General features: G+C 35.7%; 1 protein-coding gene across 19 annotated transcripts in view; it reads right to left on the reverse strand.

Moving 5' to 3' along the window:
* The window catches only part of NRXN1 (neurexin 1), a 1,211,037-nt gene that overhangs the window by 611,060 nt on the left and 575,639 nt on the right, over positions 1-24,338 (reverse strand). For all 19 annotated transcript variants that reach the window (XM_040224802.1, XM_040224806.1, XM_040224800.1 and 16 more), the window contains one exon: positions 8,802-8,924. In XM_040224802.1, the coding sequence (XP_040080736.1) occupies positions 8,802-8,924 (123 nt within the window). The remainder of the gene's footprint in view (positions 1-8,801; positions 8,925-24,338) is intronic.

Genomic DNA, 24,338 nt, shown 5'->3' on the forward strand with positions numbered 1-24,338 from the left:
GAAGGCTGTCTTTTTACCTTGCTTACAGTTTCCTTCATTGTGCAAAAGCTTTAAGTTTAATTCAGTCCTATTTGTTTATTTTTGCTTTTATTTCCATTACTCTGGGAGGTGGGTCATAGAGGATTTTGCTGTGATTTATGCTATGACACCATTTTTATCCCCTTCTTCAGTTCTTTTATTCAGTGACCTTGATACTACTCTGTGTGGCACTACCTCTTTGGTATCAAATCAAACCCGGGTCTCCCGCATTGCAGGCAGACGCTTTACCATCTGAGCCACCAGGGAAGCTTCAAAATTAACCTTTAATCACTTTCAAATACAAATCTCTAGTGGTGCCAGTAACATTGAATTAGTAAGCTATATAGAATGAAGAATCTGCAAAGGTAAAAAAAAATGACTTGGGCTTTTACATTTCCTTATATTGATTATTTTATCTTTTTCATTATATTAAAATCTAAGTCTTAACCTGGTGGACCCACCCAGATCCTGAAACTATCAAGTTTCTTTTTAAAAGCTACATGAATGAGCCAACTGATAGTAAGGGAATATCCAAAAAAAAATTTCTAATACTTGAAATTATATATTACTCTAAATTGTCCATTTATTGGCAGTGCTGAAAGACGAAAGCACATTGTTCAGCAGAACTGAGAAAGAACGTCAGTGATAAAAATAATATGTAATGTCTGTTTTCTTTTCTCAAAGGAATAGAATATGTATGCAGACCATAAATAATAAAAAAGTAGTAAAACAGCACTGGAGCAACCATGGCCCAATTACAAGAAAAATCATTATGGCCCATGTTCAAAAGCCTATTCTTCCTTTAATAAGCATATATAAATCGCCTTGACAGTAATGGCAGATATGCTTTCTTATGAAGGAGAATTAACACCTTAAAGCCATTATCCACTGACTAAGAAAACATTAATGGCTGCCTCTTAAAAATCCTTTATTTTTCAGAATTTATTCTAATGTTTAATCCTCAGTCAGCAATGTAGCCACCTCTACTGTTGTGTACACATATTGACTAACAAAACATAAAGGACACTGAAGGAGAAATATTGTTAAGACTTCACTCATTAAGGAACGCAGCATATTTCCTAGACATTTAGTGGAAAGGAGAATTTGGAATTAGCAAATGCTTCTGATGAAAGTGTCTGGTATCCAGGTTGATGATAATCTCCATTAAGAGTCAAACTTCTGGCTTGTGTCATTTGTATACAAAGCTCAATTTCTAAATCAAATCTTTTTACCAAAACAGATAGCAAGAGCTACTATTTTATGTTGGGTCCTACTCTGAGTTGGGTTACATTTCTGTTGCAGAACAAAATGATCCACCACCCCCGGCCAGAGCCTTAGATCGATTCATTGATTCACTAAAAGGCTTTGAAAATTACTGAGAGTGGGCTATATGCATGAGTCAGGTGCTATATTAGGCAAGTAAGAAATAATGTTGAGAGGACCAGACTTGGCTCCTATTTTCACAAAATTCATGGTCTATTGAGGGAAAATAGACAAAACCAGGTAAGAAAGTAATTAACTATATAATGATAAAACTGAGAAAAATGCCAGGTATTTGATACCCAGCAAATTGTGCTGGTAAATATGGGATGCGGGCAAGTGCTTGAGTGGATATTTAAGTTAAAATTGAAGGACTAAAAAATGAAAAGCCACATTAAAAACTGTAAGATAGGAATGGAAAGGTGGATTTCAGAAAGGAAAAACAGATCAACAGAGGCACGAGGGAGAGAAAGAGCCAGGGAGTGTGGCTGGAGAGGCATAAGCAGGTGAGGTTAGTGCTCAGATGAGATCGGAAGAGTAAGAGGTCAGAAACCACAGTGTCTCCTGATTATATTAGGAGCTACTGAAGGGTTTTAGGCAGACATGAGCCATGAAACTGTGTGTGTATGTGTATTTAATCTTTCTGATGTGGATATAATAGACGAGACAATTTGAAGTAGACTGTTTATGTTAGAAATGGAAAACCATGGACAAAATTAGACAATTTTGCCGATATAATTTCAGGATTTACTAATAATGTATAGAATGCTGGAGAAGAGGGATATGATAATGATGACTTCTTCCAGGCTTGGGTAACTGGATATGCGGTGAATAGCATTCAATGAAGGACATATACACACATACAAAACACATAATTCTAGATTATTTTTTTGACAGTTTAGGTGATAAATTGAAACCCCAAAACTCCCTACTTTGGGATACCAAATAGTGTATAGGACACTTTCTCATCAGAGTCCTGGGGAATGTCTCTCTTCTGGGGTTTCTTTGCTGGCAACTGCTTATCCTCATGAGCCTCAGTGCAGTTAGACATTCCCAAGAATGGCCTGAGTATGTACTGTATTGTTTTCAACTTAACAGTTTATAAAACTCTGATTTAAAGATGTAATCAAAATATAGGACTTTGCATGAAGAATCTCCAGTGATTTTATTTATTTATTTATTTTCTTGTTCAGTGATTTCTGAACTTGCTGTAAAATTTAGTAAGAAATCTTCATTGCTTTTCTGAGGCATGGCTAGTTTCATGTGGCCATTAGAATGTTTGAAAAAAAAAAATTCCATTCCAAACTGAAGCCTCAATGGCAAAGGTCCACTGTGTCTTTGGAAACCTTTCTATGCCATATAACTCAAGGCTGACTTTTTATTGTTATGAATTGTTGACTTTCATGATATCTTTGGCAAAACATAATTTCCCAAATATGAATCACCCAGGTAAAAACTCATCAAGGTAAATTACTGTGAAAAACAAAAAACCAAAACATTGTCTTGAGCTCTGAGCAGCAAGATGCTGGGAGCTGGGGGAAGGAAAGTGCTGGAGTGGGGTACTGAGGGAGTTGCATAATTTGGGTAAATTATCAGTGCTTATTTGGCTTATATGCCCATTCATCTTTTAACTCTGAGAAAGAACAGGTTGGTTTCCACAACTGAAAACATGTTCAACTCCTACAGAACAGAAAGAAGATAGAATATAATTTCTGCTCTAAGGCCTTGGCAGTTTTGAGAAAGAGTAAATAGCAGGCTAATTTACTGAAATGCTAGTCTGTACTTTGTTCTTCCTTCAGTTCTAAGAAACTAGCCTAGTCCCTTTTAGCACTTTGCCTCAAAGGCTTTTTCTTGGCAAAAAGTGGAAGACAACTTTCTGGAAAACAGTGCTTTTTCCAATCTTTTGTGAAGGTGTAGTTTGCAAGGTGTTCAACAAAGGAAAACGAAATGAACAGAATGCCTTGATGGTCTGAACTACATGAGGCAATTACCACTGACTGGGAGAGAGATGAACATCGGTGAGATTTAGCAGTACTAAGCACCAACATCCTGTCATCTAATAAGATTCAGGGGTTCAGAGAGAATTACTGAGGTCAATATAGGAGGACTGAACCATAGTTCATAGGCTGCAAGAATCAGCAAAGACTCTTTGCCCCACTTAGCACAGGAGCAATAGGGTTATAATTTAAAGGACAAACTAGGAGAACTATATTTTTGGTGAGAATCAGTGAAGACAGAAGCCAACAGGAGCTTTTGCGTGATTCAGGGTGGGTGGGAGTAGGGGCCACATGACTATGATTAAATATTCTGTAAACCCAGAAGAAAGGCCTGGGGTGTCATTTAAATTGATATTAAAGGCAATTAATAAATGTGCCATTTCTTGCACCCCTGAGTTGGTGGACTCAGACTTATAATTTTATTAATACCTGCGGGAGGAAAAAGAATCTGTGAAAAAAATGTGTCTGCTGTCCAAAGTTGGAAATCTTAAAAAAGAGTTTGTTTGTTTTTTTCTTTCAGATCATGAGCCAAACTTCGCCAATGGCCTATGAATTCGTAATGAAGTCATAGGTGCCAGAGTTTCCCAAAATTAATCAGCCAAGGAGACATAGGTTACTTTACCATGAAGAAACAGGCCATGCCCAGGAGCAGAAGAGTGGAAACATGTTACATTAGCTTAGAAATCATGTCCCAACAGTGTCAATTCTGAGTACTCCTTTGAATCCATCATTTATTTGTTCCTGTTTCTATAAACAAACTACACCCATATAAGTATCTATTCACTCCGCTTCCTAACATTATGTTCACTAGGGTATATAAACACATGGCAGTAAACAAAGAAATGATGTTTTGACTGGAAGTTGAAGACGTTAACTCACTAATGTAGAATATAATTATTCATTTAGGAGTTTGTAGGAATCTATGCAACTGAAAAGATATATCTTATATTTTAATGAAAATTAGCTGGCAATTCATTTAGGGAACATTTCTGGAGTTTTCTGTTATGACATCATTTTCATACTCTATTCATCACTTCCTAATTCAAAATAGTTGCACTGATTTAAAAAGCAGGCTAATGTTCTACACAAAAGTGTAATTAAGTACATAAGAATGGGAGGGAATAAACATAACTGAAATCAATAAGATTAAGAAAGGAAGGAAAAGGAAAGGAAGAAAAGAAACAAACTAATCAAAGTTATTTATAAATAGTATTTGACTATATACATTAAATCTTAGGCAGTAAGAAATAAAAAGAATCACAAATTAATCCTGAATTGCTTTTAGTCAGGTTATTACTTGTGGGATGGACAATGTAAAGCAATTCTGAAACTATCACAGATGTGTTACTGGATTGAGCAAATGGGAAAATGACATCACTGGGAGCCAAGGTTGCAAATTGGAAGAAGAGATATGAAAACATGAAATGGGGGAAGAAACAATGCTGTAGATATGGTTGTACTAGTGTGAACTCATGTTTTCTAAAATATGTGTATATGTATATTTGTGTGAACATGTAATTTATATGTATGTATTTGTGTGTATATATATATGTGGAGAAGCATATTAAAGCAAATTCACACACACACATACTTATGGGCTTCCTTGGTGGCTCAGCAGTAAAGAATTTGCCTGCCAATGCAAGAGATGAGGATTGGATCCCTGGGTCAGGAAGACACCCTGGAGAAGGAAATGGCAGCCTACTCCAGTATTCTTGCCTGGAAATTCCATGGACAGAGGAGCCTAGTGGGCTACAGTCCATGGGGTCACAAAAGAGTTGGAAATGACTTAGCAACTAAACTAAGCAACTATATATATTCAGGTATATGTATTTATACTTGAGTGTATTTACCATCTTAGCCTCCTGAAAAGGTTGCAAAGCAGTGCTGAGCATACCAATACCAACCACCTACACGAATTCTCCACTAAATAGAAAGTAAATGTCTCAGTCCAGGGATGGGGCATGGTAGTAAAAGTTGTGCCTGAAATATTTTGTTTTGCCAAAAAAAGTGAGGGAAAAAAAAAGTGAGGTGAAGGCCTGTTACAAGATCAGGGACCAACTTCATGGGACTCACACTGGCCCAAATAGGGACATTTTTAGCACCAAAATAATTAAGTATAACTATTTGAAAATACAGAAATGTGTGGGTCCATATCAATAAGGAAGGAAGGAAAGAAAGGAAGAAAGGAGGGAAGGAGAGAAGGAGAAAGATGGGGAAAGAAGGAAGAAAAGAAAAGGAAAGAAAACAGAAAGAAGCGATAGCTCTTATATACAGTAAAATGCTAAGCATTGCCTCTAAAAGTGAGAAGAGTAATGGGGTTTGGAAATAATCATTTATAACTACTGTGTTAAAGACTGGATCAGGAAAAACCTTCAGTAGATGATAATCTGGGGCAAATATTTGAGGAAGATATTATGATATTTTCATTGTCTTAATATGGCTCTCCGCAGACAGTTTACTAGTTGTAAGGGAGTAAAACATATTAATCATACAAAGGACAAAGTGGGCAACATACTGACCAACTGTTAAAATCATGAGTCAAGGATATGGATATCGTTTGTCCCCAGACAGGATACCATAAGAAGATCACACAATCAACAATGTGGTATTTCATCCAAGAATGTTAAAACCTGAACTCAATCATCATGAAACACCAGATATGCCCAAAGAATGACTTTACATGGATAAAAGATTGGAGGACTATACATCTTTTTATTTTTTTTTATTTTTTTTAAAAATTTATTTATTTATTTATTTTTAATTTTTACTTTACAATCTTTTTAATTTGTCAGTGTAATCAAAGACAAAGAAAGTCTATGGCAATGTCTTCAATGGGAGGCTAAAAAGACATGAACACTAAATGCAGTGTCTGACCCCAGACTATGTGCTCTGCTAGAGATGAAAATGCTATAAAAGACAGCATTGGGTTAATGGACGAAAGGGGAATATGGGTGAGAGGACAGATAAAATATATTGCATCAATGCCAAATCTACTGAAGTTAGTAGCTCTTTGTTCTGTAAAGGGATATTCATATCTTTAGAAAATGTCCACTGAAGTATAATATTTAGAGTGAAGGTCTATTAAGTATGTAACTTATTCTCACTTGGCTAAGAAAAAAAAGAGAGTGAAAGTGTCAAAGCAAATGGGATAACATGCTCACAATAGTAAAAGTATATCACTGTTGTTTTACTTTTGAAATTTTTTATAAGTTTGAAATATTTCTAAACAAAACTTTTTAAAAATGTGTTGCCCCAGTCTTTTGTTTCTATACCTTCTTCAGCCACTGTAGTTTAGGACTTTACTGCTTTACATTCTGAAGCATTTAGCACATTGCACAGAATTCATATTGCCCAAAACATATTCTCTTAACTTATTTTTCAGGTTAAATGCAGTGACATCCTGACTGCCTGAAAACCCGTGAAATATCAACTCCTTCATTTGGAGCACTGACCTATTGGCATCCAAGGCCATTCTAGCCATGCCAGCTGTCCTGTGCTTACATGAAACAAAACAAACCTTCTCTGCTGCCTGAACACTAGTCTGTCTAGCCTCGTCCAAGCCATTCTACCCTTCTCCACATAATCTTATCTGTATTATCCTTTCTTTATAGCCTTCAAATATTATTGATTGCCTCAGCTATTCCTGAAATCTTTAAGCTCTTCTGAACCTCAAGAACATGAATTGTTTACTCAACCTTTTAGTACGTCATATACTTCCCAGATGATAAGTTACCATGTGATTTTGATATGTGTTTATATATATATATAAAGTCTTCATAAAATCATGCTATATCTGAGAAAGTACTCATCATAGTCATATATATATAAGGATATTAATAAATATAAATAAATGAACCATGAGCTAAAAACAAATATTTTTTTTAAGTTAACAAATAAACACAATTAAAAAAAAAAAAAAAACCAAACCTAGACTCTCTCTCCGTTCTGGTAACAATGGCACTTCAAAGTAACATGTCATTTTACCTCTTTGAATCTCAGCTTCCTCATCTATAAAATGAGAATGCATCTACCCTATCAATGTCATAGGGCTGTATGAGATTTGAGACAAACTTAAGGGACTAAAGAATGTTCTAATGTGACCTTCACATGTCCTTGTCTCTGGCAGTTATTTCTTCCCAACCTCTTATACATGACCTTAGACCCTAATTTCTGTCCCTTTTGATAAAAGCCAGACTGTCCAAACAATGGATGCTAATCTACAAAAACAATTTACACCTCTTCCAAGAACTGCCTTTACCAAAACTAGCTGAACTTCAGCTGACACTCCTGCCAAAGCCCTATAAAAATTCTGTTTTCCTTCCCTAAGTTCACACAGTTTCTTTAGAGACTTCTTATGTTTGGCAATTTTGTATAAAGCCTTATACTAATGAGTCCCTGGTTGATTTTCTTCCTGGGAGAATAAAATGGCATAACATAGCAGCGGTTTTTAAATGCCAATCCATAGGCCAGCTGCATTAGAGTTCTTTGGAGAGATTTTAAGAAATAATAATAATGGTCTCCTCTCACACTTTCTGTGGTGTCTGGCCAGGAAATGATCCTTTTAAAGCTCTTCAGATGATTCTGAAACAAAGTAAGTTTGCTCTCACATGAAGACAAAAGTTTTGGAAAGCCATAAAGGGCTAACGAAATACGAGACAGTAAAAGATCTGTGGGTTGGTAGTTTGCTTCATTTAAATTGTGGAATGATTCTCTTAAAAGTTAAAATCTCATACACATTATTTCTTCATTGATATAACCACCTCATCTCTGAGAATGGAAACCCCCTTGAGACTGAATGTAGAACAGACACTTCTGTGATGCACAAGGACCATCCTGCATTGCACTAAAATAATTAACAGGAAGATGTTCTCTTGAAAAACAGGGAGCTAATATCCCAGCGGGTCATATGCTTGAAGTTATTTTCAGCAGAGAGAATAAAGGTGAGCCAATTCCTCTTTCATTTGGTTTCCCTCTGTCTCTGGCGTGGGCCTTTATATTCCTCACCTCAGTCAGAAATCCACAAATCAGGGGCTGAACTTGACATTCTTAGCATTAGAGCTTAACCAACAGAGCTAAATGGCCAAAAATGATCTATCATAGCTTAGAATAAAAAGCAGTTCACCTGACAGAATGCCAGCATATCTATCAATGTATCCAGAAGGTAAAAAGTATACCTTGCTGCTGTTCATCCCCTAAATATATAACAAGGAAACTGAACAGGAATTGGCCTCCAAACAGTAACTTCAATATTTTATGAAGCCCTGAGATATTTATCAAAGCATAAAATTAAAATATATTATAACTTCTTGAATTATTAAATGGAAAGAAACATGACAAATAATTGTTGCTCATTTGAGAGAAAAGAAAACAACATGCAGCTTATTAAATTTAATTGCTGCTGGAAGAATTTGAATAAGAAATGAACTGTGTCTATTAGCTTCAAGTTATTCATTTGGTTTTCAAGGTCACCTGCAAGAAATAGGAAAGTCTAAAGCTTCAACAAAGGCAAAGGTGATAGGGCTTTACCTGTCATGGCCTGCTGGTCATCCACCGTTAACTTTAAACTTTTTCCTCGACGAACCACACGCACTGTGTGCCATTCGTTATCATTGAGGTTATAGCCAGCAAAAAGGGTCTCGGGACCTTTGCCTGTAGAATATGCCAAACAGTCATTATGGACACTCAGAATCAGTCAAGCAAATGAACCTCACAGAGAGTGAGAGAAAGAGAGAAAGAAAGGGGGGAAGCAAGGGAGAGGGAGGAGAGAGAGGAGAGAAAGGAATGAAGGAAAGAGGAGAGAAAAAGACAGAGGGAGGAGAGACTGGCTGGATCAATTCTCAAGCCCATTAGAGTCACAGCAAGCAAGGAAAATCACCAGTTAATAGATATTCAGGTGTAACAGTTTAAGAAGAATCTTTAACATTATGCATCAATCAAACATAAACAAATGCACCTGTTGTCATAAATAGGCACACTCAACACAGCAATGCTCCCAAATTTGCACAAAATTTTCCCTCTCTCAGAAACTCAGAAATTTTCTTGTTTTGCACTATCTCTTTTTTCTTTTTCTTTTTTTTTTTTTGGCTAATGAAGTAGATAACAGTCATAAGACATCTTCTGACCTTGGGGAGAGATCTGACCCTAGGCCATTAGCTAATAATTTTCAATAAACGGCGCCTGGTTGATTAGGCCCTGGCAAGGAGGTTGCTCTGGGTATTAGATTGTGTGACGACTGCTCTTTGCACTTATATCATGTACCTTCATTATTCACCAGGTTTTTAAATTTCTGGAATGTTGTGTCTGAGAACTAGTGAAGGCCCAGAGAGTGGGTATAGGTAAAAGTACTGACTCTTAGGAAGTGAAGAAAGTCAAGAACACTGCCCATAAAGGGCCAAGTGTTGGGTGGGAGGGGAAAAAATGATTAAGCAGTGGTACCAGGAGGTGATTTCCAGCTAAGGACCAGAGGAAAAAGAGCCAGAAGTGTAAGCAACTGGAAAAGTAATTGCAAGTGAACCTATGTAAACCTGTGCAAGTTGAATTTAAGTTGGCTTAGGAGAGGGAAATGGCAACCCACTCCAGTACTCTTGCCTGGAGAATCCCATAGACAGAGGAGCCTGGTGGGCTGCCGTCTATGGGGTCGCACAGAGTTGGACACGACTGAAGCAACTTAGCTCGCATGCATGCATTGGAGAAGGAAATGGCAACCCACTCCAGTGTTCTTGCCTTGAGAATCCCATGAACAGAGGAGCCTGGTGGGCTACCGTCTATTGGGTCGCACAGAGTTGGACACGACTGAAGCGACTTAGCAGCAGCAGCAGCAGCAGCAGGACAGAGAGATTATACCAGAAAGTATCTGTTGACATTATTGAAATAATAAATTGGACAAATGTCTCTCTTAGACATAAAAACAAAGGAAGGGGAAAAAAAGAACTTTTAATACAACTGAAAATGTTTTATTAAAAATAAGCCTTGCTAATAATCTGATATTTTGATTCATTTAAAAAAATCATGAAGTTATTAATGAAATATTTTTTGGTGATGTATTTCCCCACCTCCTTTTTTTTTTTTAAATGTACTGACATTTCTTGGTAAACTAAAATGACTAAAGACATGACATTTAGTTACATGACTCAATTGATTCAGGATCAGGGTGGGGTTCACAATTTCTTCCACCAAATTCTATCAGACAATCTAGCCAGTGTCCAAGGATCATAGGATGGTGTATGAAAAAGCCAAGAAAAAAGAGAGAGAAAAGAAGAAAGAAAAATAGGGAATTAAGTACTAGAAGAAACCTCAGCAGTCTGTCCAACAAGAAATGACTGTTTTAATACTGCAGACTACTATCCTGATTTCTCTCTTAGGATGTTATTGATGAAACAAGTTCTCTCTTCCTTGTTTGAGGTTTGCTTAAAATGAGCCAGTGATATAAGTTAAATTTTGCAGGATGAATTGCCTCCTGTTGTGGGTTTCTCTGGTGGCTCAGATGGTAAAGAATTCACCTGTAATGCAGGAGACACGGGTTCAATTGCTGAGTTGGGAAGATCCCCTGGTAAAGGGAATGGCTACCCACACCAGCATTCTGGCCTGGAGAATTCTATGGACAGAGGAGCCTGATGGGCTACAGTCCATGGGGTTGCAAAGAGTTGGACACAACTGAGAGACTAACACTTTCAATTTTAAATAGAACCATCATTAAGATTAGTAAGCATTTCTTTTTGTTTCTTTAGAGAAACATGCCTCTGGACACATGAATAAAAACTAGTCTAGATAGAAGAGTTTGGAGAGATTGATCACTAAATAACTAGAGGAAGCCTGTTCAACAACTGCAGTTCAACAATTGCAAAAATGCTTTGAGACCAAATGTTGAAAGCAAGTTCCAGGATCAAAGGAACTCTTTCTAGTTTCAACAGTGAAGTGTTTAATAACTCTGCAGAATCTTAGCATCCTACTGGCAGCAAAGACCATTCTGAGTTTTGATCTTTGAAAAGAGAATATATCATTTTTAAAGATATTTTTATATGGTGGATCTTTTTTTTTTCTTAGAAATGTGTGCTTTTGAAGCAGTCTCACTCCCATTCTCTTAATTTAAGTGTTTTGTCAAGAAAAAGAAGCATAAGGGTGATATCATCATTATACCCCATTCTGGGCTTGATCTTGCAGTGAAATCATAAAGCTTTATCCATGAAACAATAATTTCCATAACAACAGGCACAAAATCCAATTAAAAATAACCCTTTGGTTCATGAAAATCTCTGTGGACCAACTTCAAGCTCCTTCCCTGCATTATTAAAAATGTGAAGAGATTGATTTTGGAAGAGGCTTTTTTTTTAATGTACTTAATATTCTCAGTTTAAAACAATGTTATCTATATGACATGAAGTATCATGGAAAGTGAACTGGACAGGGAATTAAGGATTGCGGTCACTGGTCCTTAATTTGCTACTGAGAAGGAAGTTGGGTCCTGGTAAATGTTTGTTATGTACCAGGCACTTTATTAACTTATTTCATCTTTACATTATTATCATTTTGCTGACGTGAAACTGAAGGCCTAGAAAGTTAAAACAACTTGGCCCAAGGTCACATAGCTAAAATGTGATACAGATGTCTTCTCTCCTAGGTCTGACCTAGGATAATTTATCCTCTGTTGAAAGTTTGAATTTCAGAGTCATTTGTCCCCATGGCAGAATTATAGTCATTCATACCATTAGTGATCTGAATTCCTTTTGAAATTTCTTTTTCCTTTTAGGATATCAAAACATGTCTCATTGATTCTAACCTTTCTCCCAGCATCAATGTGTATGCTAGGATGTGAATAGTCACAAAACTGTGTCAGTGGTTAACTATTATTTTAAAATGGTGGAATTATTTTTTTTCCACCTGTAATCTCACATAAAGAATATAAAAATCACATAAAGGAGAAGTTGCTATTCTGTTAAAGAAGCAAGCTAACTTGTCCCCTAAGGCATCACCCAGAAGCCCTGGACTCTGCAGAAACGTCCGAGGTTGGGGCAGGGGTGGTGGTGGTGGGGTGTGGGGGGTGGGGGTGGGGGGGGTGGCAGGAGCGAATACTCATTTCTTCCTTTAGGACAATGATGAGTTTCTTTATTAGAAAAATCCAGCAAAGGCTTTTAAAAATCATTTGCAAGTAACATTTTCTTTTCAAAGTTAGATTAAGAAAAAAGATTTTTCACTGAATTAAAAAAATTTTTTTTCTAGAACATCATTTATTACATTACCAAGGTCCAGAGTTATTCAAAGCTACTTTTTAGTCTACCTACATTATCAACTCTTTAACATGCATTTTCAATACTCTTTTTAATTGCAAAGTCCAAATTCATAAACTCTTTCCTGAAGATTTTATAGGCTATTTCCTCTTACATCTTGTGAGTTATATAACTGACTGCCTTTCCTTAACTCTTTCTATTCACCATGAAATCAAGATTTAGGATATATGCTTACTTTCAGCAACTTGATTCTTTTCTTAAAACAAAAAAAACACAATAATTGCATATTGACCTTTCTCCCTAATTAATTATTTAAGTTATTTTTGCTAATCACTTTATATTCTATTTGAAAGTATTTTGTCATAAATCAATAAATGAATTTATTTAATGAAGAAAATAATAGCTTCAAATGGATGTAGAAATAATTAATTCAACTCTCCCATTTTACAGATAGCTCCATGCAAGGTTAGTTGACATATATGTATACAACATCACTGATCATTTCAGATATTTTTGCAAATGTATTTTAAATTTATTTTTAATATTTGCTTTCATGAATATTTCAAATTTACTTCATATTCAAGATGTATTTAATAGCAATTTTGGATCCTTTTTGTAAGAAAGCTTTCTGTGCAAATGTTCTGTGAAGTATATTCATTGTTTTTTTTTTTAAATATAGGGGGGGAAAATAACATTAAAGGACAATAGTGAAGATTAAAACAAAGCTAAGAAGTCTAGGAAGCAATGTGATTAAGGATGTCTAGTAGACTGTAATGACAGCTGTCCCTAGAGTTGAAAGTTGGATGTAGCTTGAGAAAATCAAACCCAGACCTACTATATTTTGATTTTTAAAAGTTCCAGACTTGAGGGCTGCAAAGCTTAGACTCATTACATACCCTTTAGATAGCTATTTCCTTCCACTGGTATTTTTTAAAGATGCTAACTACATAAATGGATCATCGGTTTGAAGTACCCATTTCTCACTATAGTTCAAACGAGTAGGTTCTAGATTTCCTTTTTGTTGCCTTAAACATCAAATGTAAGTAATTTCTATATGTAACAACCTAGACATTTGAGGAGCTAATCTGTTTTCTCAATTAAGCTATTTAAATATGGGGATTTGAATAAGTATTTCTGCAAAGCTACAACCCAGAAAACTGCATAGATGATGGGCAGGTAGAAATTCATTTAGTTTGCCTTCTAGAAATGATCTATCTTCACTTTATTAAGAATAGGTTGTGCCTTTTCAACCACAGCTATGTGGGCATCACATGAAAGTGGAGTTTCTACAGTACTTCTATAAATAATAACAAAAAAATTCACATTGCCTTAGGGCTATAAATTGGTTCTATCTTTATACGTAACTGGTTTTTTTTTAGATCATTAAATTGCTTATAGCACCCAGCAATTGAATTAGAAGTTATTACAGCACCATACATCTTAGAATTATGAAATTTTGAAACCGAATGACCCATTTTATGGAGAAGGCAATGGCACCCCACTCCAGTACTCTTGCCTGGAAAATCCCATGGATGGAGGAGCCTGGTGGGCTGCAGTCCATGGGGTTGCTAAGAGTCGGACACGACTGAGTGACTTCACTTTCACTTTTCACTTTCATGCACTGGAGAAGGAAATAGCAACCCACTCCAGTATTCTTGCCTGGAGAATCCCAGGGACGGGGGAGCCTGGTGGGCTGCCGTCTATAGGGTCGCACAGAGTTGGACATGACTGAAGCAACTTAGCAGCAGCAGCAGCAAGCAGATCCATGTTATATCTGCTGTTTATCTAGTCTCATTTAACTAGTCTTATTCATTCTGGATTATGTGGTATCCATGTGCTTGTGCTTAGTCACTCAGTCTTGTTCAACTCTTTGCCTATCCCTTCTTCAGCGGATCTTCCTCACCCAGGAATCGAACCAGGGTCTCCTGCATTGCAGGTGGATTCTTTACCAGCTAAGCTAGCCTACTAATTTAGTTTAAAAATTATTTTGTGCCAAACACTGATCTCAGCATTGGGAAGGTCCCAAGTCAGATTTTCAAGAAGCTTTCTATAGCTTACATTCTAGTAGCTCTAATAGGGGTCAAAATACTTCTGGCAATGGACCAAATGAAGCTCTGGGAGTTGGTGATGGACAGGGAAGTCTGGTGTGCTGCAGTCCATGGGGTCACAAAGAGTTGGACATGACTGAGCGACTGAACTGAACTGAATGGACCAAATAGTAAATATATTCCACTTTGCCGAATTTGGTTGTCATTGCAATTACTTAACACTGCTATTGTAGTGCAAAAGCAGCCATAGACCATATGTAAACAAATGAATATGGCTTTGTTTCAATAATTATTTGTTTAAACAGTAGGCCAGCTTGGTTTTCAGGTCTTTGTATGAGACACACAAATAAACAGACAAATTCCCTTTTCTCCTGAATCTTCACGTTGAGTATTAAAGATATAAGCAATGGAAAAATAGTCATGAGTTTGAGTCCGGAGACCGGAGTTTTAGATTGACTGTGACCATAAACTCCAACATAACATTAACTATTGGAGAAAGAAATCACAACCCACTCTGGTGTTCATAACTGGAAAATCCCACGGACAGAGGAGCCTGGTAGGCTACAGGCCATGGGGTCGCCAAAGATTCAGACACAACTTGCCAACTAAACAACAACCTTAATTATTCTAACTTTGTCTAATGCTACCACAGCTCTTGGTTTGACTTTTCTTATCAGTAAAACAGTGACAATAACAAAAACTAAAAACAATTTTAAAAGGCTGTAAATGGCATAAACCAATTGCCAAGTCCTTCTACTTCTAAAATGTAATTACCTTTGCTGTTCTACAAATTTAGAATAGCAACTTTCATTAAATGCATGACATTTGTGTATGTGTATAAAATTAGGTGTCTATGTATATCAGAATTCCCAGGTATTAAGCTTTATGTGGCAGTTGACTTTGAGGACTATAGCCTCCAGTGGGAGGCAGGACCCAGTGGGAAGCTGGAAATAAGCCTTGTCACTGTGACAATGATAGGAAGAGAGAAAAGCCAGGAGAAACAGAAGCAAGAGCCACCACTGCTGGGTGCCTGAGTCATGGCTCCTGGCAACAGCACTTATACCTGTAAACGACAGGAGGATGTGTTTCTCAGGATGTAATTATGACACCTTCAGCCTGCTATTTGACTTTGCCATTAGTTTCTGGTTTTAAAATAATTACTTTAAAAAATAATCAGATTGCTCCTTGAAGGACAAACAGAAATGAAAGAAGAGTCATTCTTATTAAATGTTTCTGTTTTATCTTTCTCAATTTTTAGATACTGGGCTGGGAGCAGAATTTTTGTTTTTCTTTCCACATGAATCAGTTAGGAAAACTGATTAAAATTAGAAACATATAAATGGCACTTTCAGATTAAGATTTTTTTTTTTTTGCAATATACTAGCCTTACAAGGGGAAGGACCAATTAAATGATTTCTGAGCCCAGTGAAGATGTGCAACTCTTGTTCAAAATGTAGTATTTCAGAACAGTGATAGCTAAGTAGTTACCCAAAAACAAGCCCTTCTAAACACAGAGCCCTGGGTAACTGCACAAATTGCATGCTGTTTGAGCCACCCCTAAAGTGGAGTCGAAGTTTTGTGCTTATTTATTTTTAAAGTTTTGTTTTAGTTAGCTCTACATTCAGGAATATGCAGACAAGACTCCACTTATCAACATAAGAGGTAAGGTTACATCACTCTCCCCAGTTTGTCAGCCCTTAATGACAAGGCCTCTGGGGTATCAGAAAGGCTGACTGTCTCAGAGCTGTCTTGTTGGCCAGGTGTGGTGCCAATCATGGCCTGGATAGACCAATCACCCACACAGCCGTAAGGCCGATGTACCAGCCCAGTCACCTAACTCTTCCTCTTCTCTAATCCTCCTCAGGTTCTCCTCAATTTAGCTGATCCTTGAGAACTATTGAGAATGTTTTTATATTGTCCTTTACTGTTTAGGAAAAGAGACATTTATAGCCTCCTTAGGACAGATACATTTCTTTATACTAAAAATATTACAAATATTCCTAACTAAAAAGTGTGTTCTGTGTGTGTGCTGTGCTGTGCTGTCCTAAGACACTTTAGTCATGTCTGATTCTTTGTGGCCCTATGGACTGTAGCCTGACAGGCTCCTCTGTCCATGGGATTCTCCAAGCAAGAATACTGGAGTTAGTTGCCATGCCCTCCTTCACCAGGGGATCTTCCAGATCTGGGGATCAAACGGGTGGGCGTCTCTGATGTCTCCTGCATTGGCAGGTGAGTTCTTTACCACTAGTACCACCTGGGAAGCCCAACTAAAAAGTACTTTGAGCAAATAAAATAAAATTAGACATTAAACTTGGTTAAAAAATGAACAGTAACAACAGAAGAAAGGCATTTTGTAAACTTTAAAAAACCACTGGAGAAATGAAATAGTACCACACTAATCAATTTCACTGTGTTTACTTTGGTTAGATTGCTATTTAAGTCTTTCCTTTCTTTTAAACTTTCTACAGTGTGTATATCTTGGTCTGGTGCATGTGTTTTAGATTCACAGATCCTCTGAATTTTTATCCTAGTTCCATGAGTTACTAGCTATGTGATCCTGGTAAATTATACAAATTCTCTGTGTCTCAGTATTCTTATCTCTAAAATAAGTTAACAATAGAACCATTTTACAATATAAATGTAAGGCATTTTAATTACTTAAAACAATGCCTAGTGCATGGTACACCTTCATTTATAATGATAATAATATTATGAGTATTATATTGTCACTATTGTTATTCTCCCTTCATTGTTGTTTAGTCACTAAGTCATGTCTAACTCTTTGTGACCCCATGTGGACTGTAGCCCACCAGACTCCTCTGTCCATTGGATTTTCCAGGCAAGAATACTGGAGAGGGATGCCATTTAGATATCCAGGGCATCTTCCCAACCTAGAGATCAAACCCATGTCTCCTGCACTGGCAGGCAGATTCTTTACCTGGGCTTAGAACTTCAGGAAAAATACCCTAGGTCCTATTGTTCAGTGCCTTGAATATAAAAGCCATGCTTAATTATTTATTGAATGAGTAAATCTGTTTAGATTTTGTGAACTTTTTTTAATGGTAGATTGAATACCTCTTGATATTGAATTAAGCCAAATAGATAATGAAAAGTAACTCCATTAACTTTTAACACCAATCTTCACTAAGAAGTGTCAAAAATATACAGTTTTATCCCCTTGTTTTCATATTTGGCAGCATGGAATCCAATAAGTCCAAGAACTGGAAAACTTGGGCTACTCGGTTATCTGGCTAATTATTTAGACAGCTTTTTTGCTTAGTTCCCTTGAAAATAAATTTAATGATGTGTACAGTCTAGGAGAGCAAAATGACCTGAGGCCGGTAATCAGTACCTTCCAAATACAAAGAAAGTAGTTGGCTTAGGAATTGGGGATTCAAGGCTTAATGAGTATTTAATTATAAGAAAACATAGATCTTGTGTGCAAAGAGGTCTGACCTTGGAGAGCTACTGGAAATACCCCATGGAGACTCCTCTGTCATTTTCCTAACTCATACCAACCCTATCCTATCATCTACAAAATAAACTTTACTATATACAGCTGCCTCCCCTCCTGTTTCATATCTGGCTGGATATCATAGCTCTAAGCAAATAAATAGACAAGATTTATAAGAAACATTTAGCCTTTACACACAACTTTGACATTGATTGTACCCATTTATGACAGATCAGGATAAATATCTCTGATGTAAATCATTTTCAATGTAAAAACATACATTTTAAGAAATACAATTTATCTTTTAAGAATATAACTACAACACAGTAAAAAATGAACACAAATTATATATTACTAAAATAATGTTTTAAAAGAGCTCTTTTTAAATCTAATCTAGCTCAAGGGACTGGTTTAGGAAGAAGCATAATAAAATAAACCTACTATAATGAAAGGAAAATTCTGGACTGTGACTTTATTTTAAGAAAAAAAGGCCATTTCCAAGAAAAGCTTATCACATTATAGGATAATCTGCATGTATAAAATTAAGTACTAAACAGTTAATATGATTTTAAGTAAGCATTTTAAACTGAAAATATACTGAGCCTTGGTGTAACATGAGAAGAAAAGGATTATATTGATTTACATTAACAGAAATTTAAACAAGTCTTATGCAATTCCTATACAATGCCAAACTATCTGAATGAAAACAAAAATGAAAAAGCATACAAATATTGTGCAGTTTGAAATTTACAAATATTCAATTTGACATCTCATAAACAAAGCCATGAATTGCAATGACAAATGCAAAGATGCTAAAATTAAATAATTTCTAATCCAAATACAGCACTGGTACAGAATTTATTTTTATGAGAAGATCAAGAAGAATGTACATTTCTGTAACATTAAAGGAATAATTTAATACTATAATATTATTACTAACACTAATATTATAGACTATTAACACTATGAATATCATTAAATGTGAGACTGACCTAATAAAATTTTGCTGTCACTCAATATTTTGGGTGCATTCTTGTAAAAACTTTCTCCCAGAATAAGAAGCACATTAGGAAAAAATAAAAAGCTAAGTTTCTGTCTTTAAGTTTTTGTTCCTTTTCTTTTCACTAGGAAATCATAACAATGCTTGAAAATCTAGCTTTCACTATTTGTGGTAAACATTACAATATCTATTTTTTTAAAAAAAGCAAATGATTCTCAGGAATATGATAAAAGATAATATGTCTTTAGGATTTTTGAACTATAGTGTCTCATTTGTTTTGATCCATTTTTTCTTTTTTTCCTCAGTGAATGCCCCAAAGAAAGCTATGAACAAATGATACATGATGGTTCACTCATCTATCAAGTAAAAATTAGAATGATAATATAAACTGTTTTCAAAGTATTAATATAATGATTTCCTGAATTCTTTATTTTGAATTTTATTATTTCAATAACAAATAGAACTAAATTTAATTTTTCTTTTATTGTACTGATAATTAGCTTATTTATCCAGCTAACTTTTAGTCACTAATTTGAGTGCTATGATTCTATTTGACCATTTGTTTTAGTAATTGGTAAAATACTGGATTACTCCTTTGTTTGAAGTTGGGACAAAGTCTTCTGAAATGAACATCACGCCTTACTAAACAGGAGCTATTCTAAGATGGTGCTTGCCCACCCATAGCAATGGCTATTAGCAATTAAATCTTATACCAGATTAATTTGGTTAATCTCAGGAGAGAGTGTTTGGAGGTTCCCTGGAGCTGGTCAGCCAGCTGCTAGAAGAAATGTTATATTTGTGTGCTTGCTCCTCGTCAGTCTTGCTACACTAAGATTACTTTAGTTAGGTTTTCATTTGAGTGAGTTAGTGTCACTGATAATAACTTATACCAGTGCAAAGTATCTTTTCATTTACAGTATTCCAATCTAGTTTGTTTTTCAAGATCTTGCTAACAGATGCTTCTGATCAGTGTTCATATGATTGCTTTGAGGTTTCTGATGAATCATGATAGAATTTATTTTTGTACATATATGGTTTTTCCCTATTTTATTGTTCTTCAGCTGTCTCAGTGACCTCGATCTGCTTCATATTACTTCAGTATAAAATCTGAAATAAGCAATGGATCAGATTTTTTAGTACTGCTTGTTATATTCACAAACTGGACATATTAATATATTTTCAGTATATTGTTGAAGTAAAAAAGAAAAAACTGTTGTAAAACATTTGCACACCATGACCCTATATTTTTAAAGAAACACATATAACATATTTATTTCAATAGTACTGTTCATAAAATATTTCAAGTCTTATATTTAGACTGACCTCCTGGGAAGGGTGATGGGAGGGTGAAAAATACTCACAACTGTATGAATGATGCATTCAAAGAACAAATAACAAAGAACAATCCAATACTAAGTACAATAAAAGTAACAGTAATTGAAATATTCTTAGAATTTCTTACTTTATATTTGGGAAATGGTTTTCATAATGTACTTCTTACCCACCTTGCTCTTTGTTCCCATTGGTCACAAGTAAGAGAAATGGATAAGACCTGAATATTTCAATCTCCAACTTTTTTATGGTTCCATACATTTCCCCCTGATTTAAAGAGCCTTGCTCCCTTGACTTATGTACCATTTGTCAGTAATGTGTTGAAGAAATTATAATCCTCAAGGGTATTTCATGGTTAAAGTCAAAACATTGTTAATCAGACAGCCTGAAGAAGAGATGTTTGTGGGGAAAGCCCACTGCTCCTACATTACCCTGGAGGTGCATATACTGACTGACTCTGTGGCCCCCTTCTCTGAGGACACTTTATTGGATCACCAGTGGGCATCTTCCCCCAAAGTTAAAGTCTGGTCAGTGGCTTATGAGGTGACATGACTTGAAAGCTCTGCTCAACAGACCAAGGATATATAATGAATCCACTAGATTCTCATTCTAGGGAAGTTTGAATACATAGCATACATTTAGTCAACAGTTTAAGGAGCAGCAAAAAAAAAAAAAAAAGCATGCACAGGAGGAGGCAGTGGACAAATAACCATGAGGTAGGAGACACCATGGGAAGCAGAAGACCCGAAAAAGTAGAAGCTATGACCAAGCAGAAGCAAGTGAGTAAAGAAGAGAGGAAACTAAACAAAGCTCAGCTTGAAGGCTTATATTAATCATGTCTGATATATGGTTAAGTGGACAAAATGTCTTTTAAATTATGCATCCACTTTAGCAGTTGGCAGATACATAATTTCTATCTAGCGACTAAATGAGGAATTGAAATCCATGATTATATTATTTGTTTCCATATCTTTTGATAGGTAAGTAATTGAAGTATAAATTGTTAATGGCTTTCTTTTGAAAAAGATTAGGAAGGCAAAACTTGAAAAACTGCAATATATTTGTTAAATTGCAATGTATTAATATATAAAATATTAATATATTTTACAAATCTACACTTGTAAAATGAGTTATTTGCCATGGCACTTTGTATCATCACTGAACATTAAGGCTGTCCTAAGGATTAGAGGTTATTTTAAACAGAAGTTTTGAGTACTTTTTATTCTTTCTGAGCCTTTAGGATTAACAACCTATGGACCTGAATCATAGAGGCACATAAGTAAAAAAATATGCTCCAAATACAAACAAACAATTATTTTTTTCTTTAAAATAAATGAACTTCTAATCATATATCTCACAATGAGACTGGCTAGATTAAGAGAAAAAAAACCTTAATACTAGCTAGCAATGTCTAATTCATATTTTTACGTTCAATTTTGGGGATCAATAATAGCTTGCTAAAATGCTACCTCCCTATCAAAAAACAAACAAAAACAAGGTGAAATTCTAACCTATGAAGGAAATGGCAAATGTTTTAGAAAGCAGCTCTCTAACAGCACAACAGGAACCTGTGATCAACAAGTTGTGGTCTCACAATCTGTGACATTTTGTGGTAGAAAAGAAAATTTCCTTTTCCCAGAAGCCAAGGGAAACATCCAATGGACGGAGGAGCCTGGTGGGCTGCAGTCCATGGGGTCGCTAAGAGTCGGACACGACTGAGCGACTTCACTTTCACTTTTCACTTTCATGCATTGGAGAAGGAAATGGCACCCCACTCCAGTATTCTTGCCTGGAAAATCCAAGGGATGGGGGAGCCTGGTGGGCTGCCGTCTCTGGGGTTGCACAGAGTTGGACACAACTGAAGCGACTTAGCAAGGGAAATATCAAGTTCAGAATGTTTCTTCTGAAACATTATAGGCTTTTCTGACAATTTCTACTGTGGCCATAGTTACAACGCTAACTTTCAACAATGAAAGAGAATTTGATGAATTTGGTTAACACAAATCTGGAATTCTGCATTTCTTTGAGCACAGCCATTTGCCATAGTAATAAGGAGATGTTCAACTGAAGAAATTAATAACTGAGACTGATTTCATGATGAATTCTTAACCTGCACCAAAAGAGCAATTGTTTAAAACACTGAAGCATTTTATATTTGCATGTAAGCAATAAGCCAATTAACTGTTCACTAAAATAGACCCAAGTCTTCCACTTACCAAGCTCTCATACAATGATTTTGCACAATCTATGTAGTCATTAAATGTGCACTCTTTATGATTATCTTTAATATTAAGAGTGGATAATTCAAATGGGCTTTCCTTAAATTGTATTCCAATTTTGATATTTTTCTAAAGACACTGCCTACACAATGGGCCTTAAGAAAAAGACTCAGCTTTTGCTTCTTTGAGTTATTTGTTTTTCATTAGAAATCTATGGTCTCTTTATTTTATATGTAAATTCTCTTATATTTTTGTTGAAAATCATTCATAAACATTCTTTTCCTTTCAATCATATATACTTTAAGCTTTACAAATAACAGCAATGAAAAACAAACAAACAAAAAACCTGCCCTTTTCTGTATGTATATATTTATCTTCCTTTATTCCTTGAGCAGCTCCTATCCTAGGTGGATGGACAGCACTGATCAGTGAGAAGCAGTGATTGATGGAACTCTTCAAATCAAGGATGGTTGTGTGGAGGCAGAGACAGAGGCTCCTTTTGCAGTTCTCTGCTCTTCAGGCACCAGGCAGCTGCTCTGAACTGAATATTTGTTTCATGTTAACAAGAGTCAGCCTCCTGAAATTCCCTCATATCTTTTTAAGTAGTCTGCCAAGTGGCAGCCTGATCAAAGCAATCTAATATGGCTTAAGTGCCACTGGTTGACATTTTGCATTCTTTTATTGCTTTCCATTTTTATCTATATAAAAAAATTGGTGATAACTAATATCCAGTTGATCTTTTCATTCTGGTAATAAAATGATAATACAAAGATCTTATTATCCACTCTGGGCATCCATCATAGTACGTTTTCCAATAACACATTACTCAGGGCATTTCTTCACTATATCCAAGTCAAAAGTGAGGTTAAGTACTTGGCCTTAGATTTTCTTTCTTTGCAATCCTTAGACAATGAACTGCCAAAAAAAGAAGCTGAACTTCAACCCTTGACACTCTGCCCACATTAACACCATCTCCAATTTTATTATCTCTGTGTCTTAAATAAATCATTTTCTGTAAGAAGCCAAACATAGCTGGAAGTTCTGCCTGCTGGGATTTTTTTTTCACCCCACAGAGCTTTTATTTTTGTAAGAAAACAAGAAGATGGAAACAAGAGTAAACAACATTGGAAATGGAAAAGTAAGATGAGTAAATCTTGGTAGGAAGAAAAAGCAGGTGGGCAGAAGAGACCCATGTATAAGGATTAAATAAACAAAAATATATAAACAAGCAAAATAAACATCAAAGATCATGGTTTTATTAAAATGCATGTTTATATGAATTCAGAGGTGGCCACAAATCTTTCTGTGGGCAAGAAGGATATTCCATGCTTAAATCGTTGACTTGAAAAGACAAAAAAAAAAGGGGGGGAAAGACAACACCAACAAAAACAAAAATCACAAAATCCTCATTGCATCTGCTACATATTTAAAGTAGTTATTTATATGACAACTAGGACTCACTTATAGTTGATAGGAGCAAGTTTAGTTTTCAAATTTTCAATGTATTTAAACCTTCAAAGATTATAACACTAACAACTTGTAAGGTTACTAAAAGAAGAGAAAAAGAAAAAAAACTGAGACTATTAAAACATGCAATATACCACTACAGATCCCAAATTATCAGAAAAAAAAAGAAACACATAGCCTAATGAGTTTGGATGTGTTGATAATTGGGCAGCAAATTTGAAACTGAGACTCTCTTGGTCACTCTATCTCAAGCTTTGGCAGACAAAGAAAATGCAGGATAAAACCAATGTCATTTCTATTATAATAATACTACAAACTC

This window comes from Oryx dammah, unplaced genomic scaffold (assembly GCF_014754425.2).
Source record: "Oryx dammah isolate SB20612 unplaced genomic scaffold, SCBI_Odam_1.1 HiC_scaffold_25, whole genome shotgun sequence".
In the NCBI taxonomy this organism is placed as follows: domain Eukaryota; kingdom Metazoa; phylum Chordata; class Mammalia; order Artiodactyla; family Bovidae; genus Oryx; species Oryx dammah.